This window comes from Ranitomeya variabilis, chromosome 2, assembly GCF_051348905.1.
Source record: "Ranitomeya variabilis isolate aRanVar5 chromosome 2, aRanVar5.hap1, whole genome shotgun sequence".
In the NCBI taxonomy this organism is placed as follows: Eukaryota; Metazoa; Chordata; class Amphibia; order Anura; family Dendrobatidae; genus Ranitomeya; species Ranitomeya variabilis.
In genome coordinates, this window is record NC_135233.1 from 413,509,286 (window position 1) to 413,525,667 (window position 16,382).

Below are 16,382 nucleotides of genomic sequence, written 5' to 3' on the forward strand. Positions count from 1 at the left end.
CCTCTCCATTTTTAACCTGGCTTAATGTCACCTTACAATAGCAAGGTGACATTAACCCCTTATTACCCCATATCCCACCGCTACACGGGAGTGGGAAGAGAGGGGCTAAGTGCGGGAATTGGCGTCATTTCTGGGGCGGCTGCGGACTGGTACTTGTAGCGGGGGGGGGGGGGGGACCAATGTCCATGGCCCCTCTCTAGGGTATGAATATCAGCACGCAGCTGTCTGCGTAGCCTTCCTGGCTATAAAATATAGGGGGACCCCACATCATTTTTTTTTTGGGGGGGGGGTCGCCCTATTTTAAAAGCCAGTAAAGGCTACGCAGACAGCTGCGGGCTGATATTCATAGCAGGCTACAAATATTGGCCCCTGGCAGTCGGCTTTCCCCCTCTGGCGCAGAAAATTGCGCGGGAGCCCACGCCTTTTTTTTCAGTTTTTTTAATTAAATTAAACGCTCATTAAGGCCTATTTCACACTTGCGTCGGTACGGGTCCGTCGCTATGCATCGGGCCGACGCACGTTGTGAAATTTGTGCACGAAGTGGGCAGCGCATGCAGTTTTTCAACGCATCCGCTGCCCATTCTGAAGTCCGGGGAGGAGGGAGCGGAGTTTTGGCCGCGCATGCTCTGTAGAAAATGACGGACAAAAAAAACATTCACTTGAACGTTTTTTCGTGCCGACGGTTCGCCAAAACACGACGGATCCGTTGCACGACTGACGCAACGTGTGGCCATCCATCGCGATCCGTCGCCAATTCAAGTCTATGGGTAAAAAAAAGCATCCTGCAAGCACATTTGAAGGATCCGTTTTTTTTTCCTAAAAAGACTGATTGCGACGGATTGCTAAAAACGCAAGTGTGAAAGTAGCCTTAGAAACATCGGCCTTTCTATTATATACCTATGGATATATCTATCTATAGATATATTTATAGATAGATATATCTATAGATACATAGATTTATCTATCCATATATCTGGCTGCTTTCACACATCAGATTTTTGCCGTGAGGCACAATCTGGCGAGTTTTGAAAAAAACTGATCTTTTTTTTTTCCGCCGGATCCGTTTTTTTCTCAGAGTTGTATAAGCGCTGGATTGTGCCTGATGGCCACACGTTTCATCCGTTTTTTGCCGGATCCGCCGGACGGAAAAACCCACAGCGATGGATCCGGCGAAAAACGTATGAAACAGATGTGAAATGATGATTCCGGCCTCCGAATCAGTTTTTTCATGCATGTTTCCATTCAAATCATGAACATTATCCGTTTATTTCCAAAAACTGCATAAAAACCGCGCAAAAAACTCACCAAAAACAGCATCAAAACTGCACCAAGAACTGCATCAAAACCTGGTGCAGTTTTGATGCTGTTTTTGGTGCGAATTTTGTGCGTTTTTCATGCAGGTTTTGGTGTGTTTTTTGCAAGATTTTGATGCATTTTTTAATTCGCTTTTGGTGCGGTTTTTATGCATTTTGGTGAGTTTTTGAAAGCTAAATAAAGATGTATTATTGAACAAAAAAAAAAAGATTTGTGATGTCATTGTCCAACCTCCTCTTTTACATTTGTCCAACCCACACTCCATTACACACACAGATAGATGATAGATGAAATGGATAGACAGATCTACATATAGATAGATATATGAATAGAGAGATGTATGCATCTATAGATCTATCTATAGATATATCTGGATAGGTATATCTATTGATAGATGTATGGATAGCGTAGGGTGTGTCCACTGTCCAGATTAAATCCGAATTAGCTGCAGATTGGATGCTGCGTACTTGTAGTCCCATTGGATGATGCCTGCACACACACCCCAAAAGACCCCCCCGCACACACTCGAACAGTCCCGCACACACCCGAACAGCCAGGCACCCACCCAAAAAGCCCCGCACACACCCGAACAGCCCTGCACACCAGGGCTGTGGAGTCGGTAAGCCACAGTTGCGACTCCGACTCCTGGATTTTATCAGGTTCCGACTCCACCTCCGACTCCTTCATAAATGGCCAATTCGTAACAATAAAATTTACTGTTGTAAAATATTAACATCGTGCTTATTCAGTTTCTCACCATCATATAAGTAATCAGACCACTTAGAGCAAAAACTATATTTATTAGAATACAATTAGAATATAGCAAATAACTTTTATAAACTTTTCTAAACTCGTGTAAGTAAATATGCAATAAACACTTATGCAGTTAACAAGAAGAAATCTATAAATTTGCCCTCAGAAAAAGTATTGCCTCTGTCAGATCCTCCTTCATGGATGCCCTCAAATCTGATCTAATTATTTTGAGAGCAGAGAACAACCTCTCTACACTAACTTGGGTTGGTGGCAAAGCAGTAACCACTCGGGCAACATCTCTGACAATGTCAGGATACAGAGGAATCGCTTGTTGCACTGTTATTTTTGATGAACGGTCAAATTTCTCAATTTCTTTTAGTGCACATGAAAAATTCTGCTGCAATGTACTGGCTGTGTTCTTTGATGGGGATGACTCCTCTTCTATGCGGGAACGCTTTGCACGGTCCTTGTGATCCAAATATTTTTCAAAACTAAATTCTTCATCAGTTGATGGTGAAGTTGTGGCAGGACGACCAAATTCTTCTTGTTCCTCCTGACTGTTCTGCAACCCTTTCATCCCTACTGCTATTTCAAACAGAGCTTCTTTTCCTTTAGTTAGCTGTTGATCATCTAGAAGAATCCGATGCATTGGGTCTACATAAATAGCTGCCAAAAGAATGTTATTTTGTAATAGTAGCTCCTCTCTCCGTTTCATTGATGTAGCAATGCCACTTGCAATTAACCCTCCTCTTTGGGACAGGCGAAACATCAGGTTCTTCCACTCCTTTAAGAAAATACCTGGAGTTAAGTCCTCTGCTTGTAATTTTTTAGTCACTGTAAATGGGTGCTCTAGCAATTTTTCCAGCTCAGTCACCTGATTCCACTGACTTTCATTTAGCGTCAGTTGAGGGTTAGCCATGTCTACAAGAAAGGTTTTCAGTTCAACCAAGCGCTGAATCATTAAGTACTGCCCCATAGTGTGGCTTGATCAATAATTGCCCCTTTTCCAGCACGTCTCTTCAAAATTGAGTCAACTTTAGGGGTTCTAGCAACAGTAGCCAATTTTCTCACCTTGCCAATCAGTGCAGCAGCATGTCCTTCTTGCAGACTGTCTCTTATAGCCAGCTGTAGGGTATGCACAACACAGCGCATGTGATGAATGAAAGAACGCATTGACAGTTTCAACAAAATCATCTAAACTATCATGTTGCTGTTCATCTGAAGCAACTTCAGTTTGCTCCTCAGTTACAATACTGTGTTCCTCTATTTCAAACATTTCTGTGTCTGTGGACCCAGAATGTTCTTCTAGCTGCTGGTCACCATCATTACGCTCATTCATTAGCTTAATAGTACTTATCATATTTGAAGCATTGTCAGTTACGACAGAAAGAACTTGCTCTTTAAGTTCATAGTTCATCGGACATTGATGGCAAAATAGTTCACTCTGACGTGTGCAGGCATCCATTTTAAAGGAACAGAAAGCGTCCCTTGAAAGTTTTTTTTTTTTTTTTTTAAGTTCTTCCTTTTGTTTAAAAGCTTCTTCGATTACTAATTTTCTAATACTCTCTCTCTCTCCAGAGAAACACCAAGCTTGCGGGCCATTTCCACATTCAGACACATAAAAGTTGGTCGTGAAAATAATGAAATAGGCACACTATCCTTTACAACAAGCTCTATGATCTGTTTTTTAAATGTACAGTCATGGCCAAAAGTATTCACACCCCTGCAATTCTGTCAGATAATACTCAGTTTCTTCCTGAAAATGATTGCAAACACAAATTTGGTATTATCTTCATTTAATTTTTTAATTTGTCTTAAATGAAAAAAAAAACAAAAAGAACTGTTCTAAAGCCAAATTGGATATAATTCCACACCAAACATAAAAAAGGGGGTGGACAAAAGTATTGGCACTGTTCGAAAAATCATGTGATGCGTCTCTAATTTCTGTAATTAACAGCACCTGTAACTTACCTGTGGCACCTAACAGGTGTTGGCAATAACTAAATCACACTTGCAGCCAGTTGACATGGATTAAAGTTGACTCCACCTCTGTCCTGTGTCCTTGTGTGTACCACATGGAGCATGGAGAAAAGAAATACCACCAAAGAACTGTCTGAGGACTTGAGAAACCAAATTGTGAGGAAGCATGAGCAATCTCAAGGCTACAAGTCCATCTCCAAAGACCTGAATGTTCCTGTGTCTACCGTGCGCAGTGTCATCAAGAAGTTTAAAGCCCATGGCACTGTGGCTAACCTCCCTAGATGTGGACGGAAAAGAAAAATTGACAAGAGATTTCAACGCAAGATTGTGCGGATGCTGGATAAAGAACCTCGACTAACATCCAAACAAGTTCAAGCTGCCCTGCAGTCCGAGGGTACAACAGTGTCAACCCGTACTATCCGTCGGCATCTGAATGAAAAGGGACTGTATGGTAGGAGACACAGGAAGACCCCACTTCTTACCCCGAGACATAAAGCCAGGCTGGAGTTTGCCAAAACTTACCTGAAAAAGCCTAAAATGTTTTGGAAGAATGTTCTCTGGTCAGATGAGACAAAAGTAGAGCTTTTTGGGCTAAGGCATCAACATAGAGTTTACAGGAGAAAAAAAAAAAAGGCATTCAAAGAAAAGAACACGGTCCCTACAGTCAAACATGGCGGAGGTTCCCTGATGTTTTGGGGTTGCTTTGCTGCCTCTGGCACTGGACTGCTTGACCGTGTGCATGGCATTATGAAGTCTGAAGACTACCAACAAATTTTGCAGCATAATGTAGGGCCCAGTGTGAGAAAGCTGGGTCTCCCTCAGAGGTCATAGGTCTTCCAGCAGGACAATGACCCAAAACACACTTCAAAAAGCACTAGAATATGGTTTGAGAGACAGCACTGGAGACTTCTAAGGTGGCCAGCAATGAGTCCAGACCTGAATCCCATAGAACACCTGTGGAAAGATCTAAAAATGGCAGTTTGGAGAAGGCACCCTTCAAATATCAGGGACCAGGAGCAGTTTGCCAAAGAAGAATGGTCTAAATTTCCAGCAGAGCATTGTAAGAAACTCATTGATGGTTACCGGAAGCAGTTGGTCGCAGTTATTTTGGCTAAAGGTTGTGCAACCAAGTATTAGGCTGAGGGTGCCAATACTTTTGTCTGGCCCATTTTTGGAGTTTTGTGTGAAATGATCATTCTCTTTTGTGTTTTTTCATTTAAGACAAATTAAATGAAGGTAATACCAAAGAATTTGTGTTTGCAATCATTTTCAAGAAGAAACTGAGTATTATCTGACAGAATTGCAGGGGTGTGAATACTTTTGGCCATGACTATCTACTGTCATTGTCACAGTAACTTTGTCACTGACAAAATATCTTGCAACTGATGGCTGCAAAGTTCTCTGCTCCTTTGTTTGGCTGGAAGAGCTGGGCACTGGTTCATTGGTTTGGATGCAGTCTCTCATCCACTGCTTTCAGTACTTCTGGATGAAAGCGCTGTAAATGTCTCTTTAGATTAGAAGCTCTGGTAGGAGCATTTTTATCTTTGCCTGAATATGCACTGATCTTGGCTTCACAGCATTTGTTTTCGTCTGGATCATTTGTCATACACTGACAGACATAATGTTTTCTATCTTGAGTGATGGTGAAATGTTCAAATACAGCTGATTTAATGTGACGCTTCTTTGACATTCTCAGGTTTTTAATTCTGCATTCACAATCCAAATGACAATTGTTTTTCCTAAAAACAATTGTACAAAATTGCCAGGTCGTACAACTAATATAGTGGTCAGTAATACGGTTATTCCTCATGTACTCACAGTTAACTGATGAAAAGTTTGTTGAAAGGATAATACTTCTTACAGTCTTCCTCTTCTGAGTAGCAGCTGTGAGCTGCTTGGAAGATGCACACCTAGTAAACATCTAGTCTAGAGGAGGAGCTTTACTACTAAGAATTTCCAACACATTTTCACTTTCAGTTTTATACATTGTAAGTAGGGGGGTTGGGGCAGCATGAGGTTAACCAAGTATAAGATTAGATAAGGGCAGTGGAGAACAGTGACACACAAGAAGTAAGAAATGTCTCTATCTCCATCCAGCAGAGGACGCATCACCGCGACTCGAGGTAATTATAGGACATTCCCCTGCATTCCATTCATTCACCAAATTTTACAGACAGGAGCACAGCTGCATTAGCAGAGCTCCTGGGTGTAAAATGATTTAACCCCTTCAGATGGATTTACAGCATGGGACATGACTGATAGACGGAAGGTATGGAATATTGTTGTTTGGTTTGTTTAACTTTATTTCAGATGACAAGGGTCTTCAGGTGGATTGAGAGTATAATAAAATATTAAAACCCCTGTCTTTATTTCATTAAAATACTTTTTAATAATGTGTGTGTGTGTTTTATTAACCATTTCATACTATTGGATTAATAATGGATAGGTGTCATAATTGATGCCTCTCCATTATTAACCTGGCTTAATGTCACCTTACAATAGCTAGGTGACATTAACCCTTCATTACCCCATATCCCACCGCTACACGGGAGTGGGAAGAGAGAGGCTAAGTGCCAGAATAGGCGCATCTTCCAGATGTGCCTTTTCTGGGGTGGCTGGGGGCAGATGTTTTTAGCCAGGGGGGGGGGTCCTATAACCATGGTCCCTCTCTAGGCTATTAATATCTGCCCTCAGTCACTGGCTTTCCCACTCTGGCGGAGAAAATTGCGCGGGAGCCCACGCAAATTTTTTCCAGGATTTAACCCTTTAATTTAATAGCTAGAGCTTCAAAATTTTACACACAGACACTTGTTACACTAGTAAAGAGGAGTATGTAATAAAAAAGGGATATGAGATGGTTTACTGTATGTAAACCATGTCTCATATCCTGTCGGGTTTGTGAAGGAGAGAGCAAAAGCCGGCAATTGAATTACCGGCTTTTATGCTATCTTGCGCTGAATTAAAAATAAATAAATAAAAAAAAAAATTATATATATATATATACTGAGTATTTCTCGCAAGTCACACGCATGATCCGTGTGTAATCTGTAATTTTCTCGCCACCATAGACTTTCATTGGCGGATTTTTTGCGCAATACGCTGACAAACGCAGCATGCTGCGATTTTCTACGGCCGTACAATACGGATCAGTAAAATACGGCAGATAGGAGCAGGGCCATAGAGAATCATGGTACCGTATCCAATCTGTATTTTCTGCGCCTCATATACGTCTGTAAAACATGCCAGTGTGACGCCGGCCTTATACTTGTGCCCAAAACCAAGGCACTCCCCCTGTGGTGACCTCACTAGGAGGATGAATACTCCCATTTTCCACAGTTATGGAAAACCATCTCAAACTATATCTCACCCTATGAACCTCGTAGATGAGCAACAATTATTATGGTCAGCGTAACATGGGGGTTCATTTAAGTATAAACACACAGTGGATACATGACCTGCTTACAGAGAAATCCGTTCCTTTACTTTCGTTGGGTTTTAATCCTAGCGATTTCAGTGGGGTATAGATCCCTCGGTGGGCACTCGGAATATGTAGCTTTTATATCTCTGCCTCTAATTGGGGTCAAGTTATGCCTTACTATTAAGTTTTTCCAGGACCAAAAGAGCAAGTTACTACAGCTGCCTTTAGCCAGCGTAAAGTCATAAACCACTCAGTGGGGGCGGCTACACATTGGTTTCAGGATGCACAGAGTGTGTAGTGAGAAAAAGTTTCCTATGCAGCTGAAGAAGGGATGAGGGGTGGGGTCAGAGCCCACAGCATGTCTGGAAAGCCATGGCGTATTTATATTATCGTGGCAGGCATTATTGGAAGGGGCCGCTGATTTTTCCCGCCAGCCTCACAGTCTGCTGAGGCATCTGCCAAATGGTGGAACAGACATCATTTCTTGCCACCCTGTCTCAGCTAGGATTCCAGTTGTTCCAGCCAGATCATCAATGATCTTGCAGTGCATGTTGCTGCTACAGCAGACATCAGGGCACGTGCTGATGTCTCCCAAGTGCCATTGAGAAAGGCGTCAGCTTTTCTGTCAAGTGGGTCCCTCAAAGCCCCTATATCAAAGGGCAGAGAGGCGCTCCTGGACGATTTAGTAATCACATCGAGTCTGGGGCTTCTTCCCAATAAGACAGAAGGTTCCACAAAGGGGGATTTACTTTTGAGCGAAGGGGGAAGAGCATTTCCTTTCAGACTTATTCCATTCTTTTTGTACCAGCTGCAGGATTTTCTCATTTAATGGGAAACACCTTTTCTTCCTTTGATCTAGGCCACAGAACATCAAATCCTGCACTGACCTCTCAGGCCTAGCATCCAAAATGCCCATGGTAAGTCGAATCTCTTTAATCAGTCCATCAACCTCAATTAACGGGTAACAATGGCGCCCAGCGCCACCATCCAAGGATGAGGCAGACTATGAGGAACCAGCTTAACTACGCTCATAATCGGATGTCAGGGAGGCATCAGAAACCAGGAGACATCCCTATCCTACGCCCTCTTCTGTTTCCCTTTCTTAGAGAGAGCCTTGCCGATTTCTGTTTTAAAGATAGCTTTCACACTGGTAGCTAGTTCTTTCCCTGGCGGAAATAGACAAGAAAGAAGTGGACACCCAATTACAAAGTGAACTACCACAAAGATCACTTACTATGTCGTCTCAGTCAAATGGTAATTGCTTTGAAGGAAGGACCCTTCTCAGCCGGGAGATCATCACTGGAAGCTGCGGATTCATCCATCCTGCTGAAGCGTCAAAGACTTGACCTACTTGCAGATTCATGCCTTTCTGTGGTCCCGCTTCCTCTGTTGACCTGAAAATGGCAATGCTCCACACGCTCTTGCTGTTCATGCTGCAACTCCATACACTAACAAGGGACAGTTGGGATAGGAACCCTGAGCAGTGATGCCGGCCCACTATATATCAGCTCCTTCTATCGATACATAATTACATCCAGGTCCTGCGCAGCTTCTGGCACTCAATTTTTTTTTTTTTAAACACACCCCTTGGAAGGGCCCGCCTACTAGTGCTTTCATCATGCCTATGGAGCGAACCATATGCAACAGTCCCTGAGGCACGTCATGGTGGCTCCCAATGATGTCATCAGGCACGCCTCCAGGCATAGAATACCTGCCACCTGAGACATACTAGAGCTGCTATCCGCAGGCAGGGTACGCTGCTCACCATACCATTACATCCATGTGCCAGCCACCTTGAGCGCCGTGTGATGCCTCCGGGAGCCCTGTGATGGCCGAGACCGAAAAGGGATCCCTGCCTAAATCAGCCAGCTGGAGTAGGAAAGCAAATCCTCTGTCAAATCTTCAACAGGTAAGTCTGTCACAGGTTCCCCCATCAAGGGCAGGAAACCAACTTTGTGGGATAGAGGTGCCACCCTTTTTAGGCTGTAGGTTTCCTGTCCTTAGTGGGCAGATATCCTCTCTCGTGATGCGGACATGGATGACCAAATAAAAAAAGTTATAAAAACTGCAGACAGAAGCATGGATCCCGCGTAAAAAAAAAAAAATTGGACAATTTGTCTACATACAATAAAACGCAAAAATTCCATTGCACTACTCACTATACATAATCATAAATAGTAATGAAAGTCTAAAATAAATGTACCCATTGCCATAGGAAGGAAGACTTAAAGCTTCAGAAAGTGAATGATACAATAATATTTAAAATGATATAACATCATAGTTCACAATAACTAGCCTTTAGGAATAGTCATGTTATTAATAAGTAAAACCGTATAATCCACAGTAAATGGTGTTGTGGCACCTCAGACCACAGCTGGTTAAGAAAAAAGATCGGCTTGTTTGGATAAATAATTACAACGATGATTGCGCCTAGTACCTTAAGTTACTAGATGTCATGTGCCATACGGTCTCTGGCACTGTGAACCGGTTACTCACTAGACTTCATGTGCCATAAGGAAACTGGCACTGGGAATCGGTTACTCACTAGACATCTTGTGCCATACGGTCTCTGGCACCGTGAACCGGTTACTCACTATACGTCATGTGCCATACGGTCTCTGGCACCGTGAATCGGTTACTCACTAGATATTTGTCATACGGTCTCTGGCACAGTGATTTGGCCCCCATTTCTGCGTATGCAGCCTTTTCTTGCCCAGTTTGTTTCCGCGCCTCTGGATCTATAGAAGCATAACATAATATAATATACCCTATAACAGAAGCTACAGACATAACATAATATACCCCATAATAGAGGGTACAGAGGTATAATATACCCCATAACAGAAGGTACGCCTATGCAGCCTCAATAGTAAAAACATCTAATGTTAAAAATAACTAAAAAAAAACCAAAACAAATTATATACTCACCTTCCGCCGCCTTTCCGACGCTCCGGTGACCGGTCCATGCAAGCGGCAGGTTCCAGTGCTAAGGTTGGTGTGCGACAAGGACCTGCCATGACGTCACGGTCATGTGACTGCGACGTCATCACACCCTCGGACCGGAAGCTGCCACCTGAACCGAACACAGGCGACACCTACAAGGGGCCCCTCGGAAGGTGAGTATATGTTTATTTTTTAACCTGTGACATACGTGGCTGGGCAATATACTACGGCACTGGGCAATATACTATGGCACTGGGCAATATACTACGGCACTGGGCAATATACTACGTGGACATGCATATTCTAGAATACCCGATGCGTTAGAATCGGGCCACCATCTAGTACGGTAGTAATAATAATAATAATAATAATAATAATACCCCATAACAGAAGATACAGAGGTATAACATAGTATACCCCATAACAGACGGTACAGAGGTATAACATAATATACCTCATAACAGATGGTACAGAGGCATCTACTATATAATTGTCTAAGGGTCACTTCCGTCTTTCGGTCCTTCTGTCTTTCAGTCTGTCACGGATATTCATTGGTCGCGGCCTCTGTCTGTCATGGAATCCAAGTCGCTGGTTGGTCTCGCCAGCTGCCTGTCATGGCTGCCGCGACCAATCAGCGACGGCCACAGTCCGATTAGTCCCTCCCTACTCCCCTACAGCCAGTGCCCGCCGCCTGCTCCATACTCCCCGCAGTCACCACTCGCACAGGGTTAATGTCAGCGGTAACGGACCGCGTTATGCCGCGGGTAACTCACTCCGTTACCGCCGCTATTAACCCTGTGTCTCCAAGTTTTTACTATTGATGCTGCCTATGCAGCGTCAATAGTAAAAAGATCTAATGTTAAAAATAATAATAAAAAAAAATTATATACTCACCTTCCGCCTCCTTTCCCGCTCCTTGCGACGCTCCGGTGACCGATCCATGCAAGCGGCAGGTTCCGGTGGCAAGGATGGTATGCGAGAAGGACCTGCCATGACGTCACGGTCATGTGACCACGACGTCATCACAGGTCCTGCGCGAGAAGGACCTGCCATGACGTCACGGTCATGTGACCGCGACGTCATCACAGGTCCACCGCTCATACCAACCCTGGGACCGGAAGCTGCCGCGTGCACCGCACACAGGCAACAGGACTACAAGGAGCCCTCGGAAGGGGAGTATATGTTTATTTTTTAACCTGTGACATACGTGGCTGGGCAATACACTACGTGGGCATGCATATTCTAGAATACCTGATGCGTTAGAATCGGGCCACCATCTAGTAACATAATATACCCCATAAAAGAAAGGTACAGACCTAACATAACATAATCGTCCGCAGAAGGTCGGACATTACTGAGCTGCAAAGAAAAACGATGGAGTGAGCTGTGCCGGTGAAGAAAAATCAATGTGTAGAGGAAAACTTTGGCGCTGTTCAAAAGGCAACCCGGCATGTCCTTTATGACTCCGAAAATAACCCCAGTACTGTCCAAGTCATTAAGCTTGCATCCCCAAGATGGAGCTGATATCCCCAGCGCTACACAGGTTGGGGAGGAGGACAAGATAAACCCCCTACTTTTAAAAACTTTTGTCAGTCCGGGCTGCGGATTCAAGGACAGTGACCCTCAGCAGGTGTGGCCAGGCCCACAGGGGCTGGACTGATGGACCACTACTGATCAGATCAGATCTGATGTCCGGGTCCTGTCCACCTATCAGTCCCGGGTGGGTGCGATTACAAGCTGGAGTGGTCCAGGATCACATTGCATATAAGCATTTCTTCCTGCAATATGCTTGGGGATGCAGTCGATTCATGACTTCTCATACTAGGGATGGTTAGAGGGGCATAAAGGGCGGCACAAGTTCTCTTCACTGACCATAGATCTTTTTCCGTTCTTTGTACCAAAAGCCTGTAATTGAGCACTACATATATCGAGCAACAGGGTGTTACCAGGAGAAATAAAGGGGTTGTCCCCTATAAAAAGGATAAGCAGCTATGACCACCAGAGCCTCCACCCAGATCAGAGTATGACTCCCCTTACGAATAGATAACCTCTACCCTTGATTCAGTGGACAAAAAAGACAAGTGCTAAAAGAAACAAAACCCCTTTAAACCAGTTGAAGCGCCGTGCAGCGCGAAACGGCCTTCGTCAGCACTGGCTCGCACACCTTGTTAACCTGTTCTCCAATCCATGATGTTTTAAGTATCTGAATAAAGCATGAAGTTTTAAGGACCGGTGAGTGCTATCTAAATCTTTTTTTGCACATGGAATGTCTTGCTTTTCTGGATGAGCTCCCGGAGTCTAGAACTGCAGTATAACAGAAATCCAACGAAGAGGGTAACAAATATATATTATATATATATATATATATATATATATATATATATATATATATATATATATATATATATATATATATATATATATATATATATATATATATATATATATATATATACATACATACATACATACACACACACGCACACACATACATACTCCCGGCGTTGCCTGGGCATAGTAAATAAATACCTGTGGTTACTTATAGCACCTCACTTCTCTTATTTTCCCCCTCACATCTCTCATTTTCCCCCTCACTCCTCTCATTCCCCCCCCAACACTTGTCATTTCGACCTCACATCTGTCATTTTCCGATCACTCCACTATTTTCCCTCACTCCTCATTTTGCACTCACACCTTTTCATTTTCACCTCACACCTCTCATTTTCACCTCAGTATATACATGTTTGTCATCTCCCTTATATATAGTATACACCTGTATGTCATCTCCTGTATATAGTATATACCTGTATGTCATCTCCCCTGTAAATAGTATATACCTGCTGTATGTCATCTCCTCCTGTATATACCTATGTGTCATCTCCTCCTGTATATAGTATATACCTGTATGTCATCTCCTCCTGTATATAGTATATACCTGTGTGTCATCTCCTCCTGTATATAGTATATACCTGTGTGTCATCTCCTCCTGTATATAGTATATACCTGTGTGTCATCTCCTCCTGTATATAGTATATACCTGTATGTCATCTCCTCCTGTATATAGTATATACCTGTGTGTCATCTCCTCCTGTATATAGTATATACCTGTGTGTCATCTCCTCCTGTATATAGTATATACCTGTGTGTCATCTCCTCCTGTATATAGTATATACCTGTGTGTCATCTCCTCCTGTATATAGTATATACCTGTGTGTCATCTCTCCTGTATTAGACCGCGTTCACACGTTATTTGGTCAGTATTTTTGCCTCAGTATTTGTAAGCTAAACTGGCAGCCTGATAAATCCCCAGCCAACAGGAAGCCCTCCCCCCTGGCAGTATATATTAGCTCACACATACACATAATAGACTGGTCATGTGACTGACAGCTGCCGTATTTCCTATACGGTACATTTGTTGCTCTTGTAGTTTGTCTGCTTATTAATCAGATTTTTATTTTTGAAGGATAATACCAGACTTGTGTGTTTCAGGGCGAGTTTCATGTGTCAAGTTGTGTGCGGAGTTGCGTGTGGCGACATGCATGTAGACACTTTTGTGAGATGAGTTGTGTGGCGACATGCGTGTAGCAACTTTTTGTGTGTCGAGTTGCATGTGACAGGTTAGTGTAGCAAGTTGTGTGCAGCAAGTTTTGCGCATGGCGAGTTTTATGTGTGGTGCGTTTTGAGTATGTGCAAGTTTTGTGTGAGGCAACTTTGTTTGTTGCAACTGTTGTGCATGTGACAATTTTTCCGCGTGTGCAAGTTTTGCATGTGGAGAGTTTACCATGAGGTGAGTTTTGCACGTGTGGCGAGTTTTGCGTGAGCCTAGTTTTGCATGTGGCGAATTTTGAGCGGCGACTTTTGTGTTTCGACTTATGTGGCGAGGTTGGTGTATGTGTGGTGAAATGTGTGCTGAGGGTGATATGTGTTCAAGCACGTGGTAGTGTGTGGCGCATTTTGTGTGTGTGTGTTCATATCCCCGTGTGTGGTGAGTATCCCATGTCGGGGGCCCCACCTTAGCAACTGTACAGTATATACTGTTTGGCGCCATCGCTCTCATTCTTTAAGTCCCCCTTGTTCACATCTGGCAGCTGTCAATTTGCCTCCAACACTTTTCCTTTCACTTTTTCCCCCATTATGTAGATAGGGGCAAAATTGTTTGGTGAATTGGAACGCATGGGGTTAAAATTTCACCTCACAACATAGCCTATGACGCTCTCGGGGTCCAGACGTGTGACTGTGCAAAATTTTGTGGCTGTAGCTGCAACGGTGCAGATGCCAATCCCGGACATACATACACACACACACACACACACACACACACTCAGCTTTATATATTAGATAATGCCTGGCCTTTGTACAGTAGCATGGGGACATCCTGTGTTTCTTAATACAAGGCTTTTCCACTCACTTATCTGCTGCATGACAAATGGTCCCGCAGGTATCGGCCATATCATCGACCAGAATGGCCACTTTATCCTTCACGTCTCCCACAAGGACCATTCGGTCCACCTCGTTGGCTTTTTTCCTTTCTTTGTGTATTAAAGCAAAGTCCACATTCAGTCTATCAGCAATTGACGTAACTCTAATCGGATAAAATGAAAAAAAATAAAAATAAAAAAATAATTGAGCATCAGCAAAAGTCCGCATACAAATGAGACATCGTCAGATTCATAGCTATTTCGTGTTAGGAGTCAAATTTATTACAGCCTTTAGAAGATGGTACACAGTTTTCCACTAATGTTAGGCAATTAGCATCTACCCAAGGGGTGTTTGCCTTCCCCTACATCAGTGCCCTCATTAACAATGTTTTCATGATTTCCTTGGTGCTGCCCCGGTGATTAAGTCGGGGAACTCTGTTCTCAATCACACTATGGGTTGATGGACTTTTGTCTGACACAAATCATTGATAGTAATCCAGCATCTCACCTCTTACCACCACTGGTTTCTGGGGACATCTGGCTTGCCTGACACAAACCACTAATAATGTCATCTATGTACAGGTATCTAGGACAGGCATCTCACCTCTTGGCACCACCAGTATCTGGGGACATCTGGCTTGCCTGACACAAACCACTGATAATGTTATCTATGTATAGGTATCTAGGATAGGCATCTCATTTCTTGGCACCACCAGTATCTGGGGACTTCTGGCTTGCCTGACACAAACCACCGATAATGTTATCTAGGACAGGCATCTCACCTCTTGGCACCACCGGCATCTGGGGACACTATGGTGCAAGTTTTCCATTCCGCTATGTTTTCTCTAATCCATTTCAAGACCGCAGGTTCAGCATATAAATTATCCACAGGAATATCAAAGAAACCCTGAAGAAGAAGTATTTAATCATCATTCACCAAGTATCATCGCAACTGGAGATGGGAATTACTAGAATACCTTTTGTAATTATGATTGTATTGAAGAAGTACATTAAGGAGACTGGATTTAACAAGGGTACTCCCCTTTTCTTTATAACCATCTCTACACCCACATTTATATTTTTGTCCCTCCGATTCTGGCTGGTAAATAGTTTGGCAATAGTTTCCAGTAATTTTTGGGGAAGGCAGCTCTAAAATGGTGACAATGTGGTTAAGAAACAGAACTGCTCCAGAGGTTCACTCTTTAATAGTATCAAGAATGATTGGTACAGGAGAGTCAAGAAGGCAGGTCACAAAGTTAGGGTTAAATTCAAGAAGATATTGGGAGGGGAGAGCACGGTGGCTGAATTCTCATGTACAGTTCACAAGCAGGAATTCAGCAGTTCTCTTTCTAGAAGTTCCCTAACATTACTCAGTGTCAACTGCAATGGGGAGGTGGGTGGAGAGGGATGTGGCACGCAGACAGGTGGGTGGAGAGGGATATGGCACGCAGACAGGTGGGTGGAGAGGGATATGGCACGCAGACAGGTGGGTGGAGAGGGATATGGCACGCAGACAGGTGGGTGGAGAGGGATATGGCACGCAGACAGGTGGGTGG

General features: G+C 43.4%; 1 protein-coding gene across 1 annotated transcript in view; it reads right to left on the bottom strand.

The window, feature by feature from the left end:
• LOC143806305 (ribose-phosphate pyrophosphokinase 1) overlaps window positions 1-16,382 on the bottom strand; it is a 54,288-nt gene that overhangs the window by 20,520 nt on the left and 17,386 nt on the right. Inside the window, exons 4-5 of the mRNA XM_077286545.1 lie at window positions 15,609-15,733; window positions 14,817-14,990 (exon numbers count right to left, since the gene is read on the bottom strand). Coding sequence (XP_077142660.1) covers window positions 14,817-14,990; window positions 15,609-15,733 — 299 coding nt within the window. The remainder of the gene's footprint in view (window positions 1-14,816; window positions 14,991-15,608; window positions 15,734-16,382) is intronic.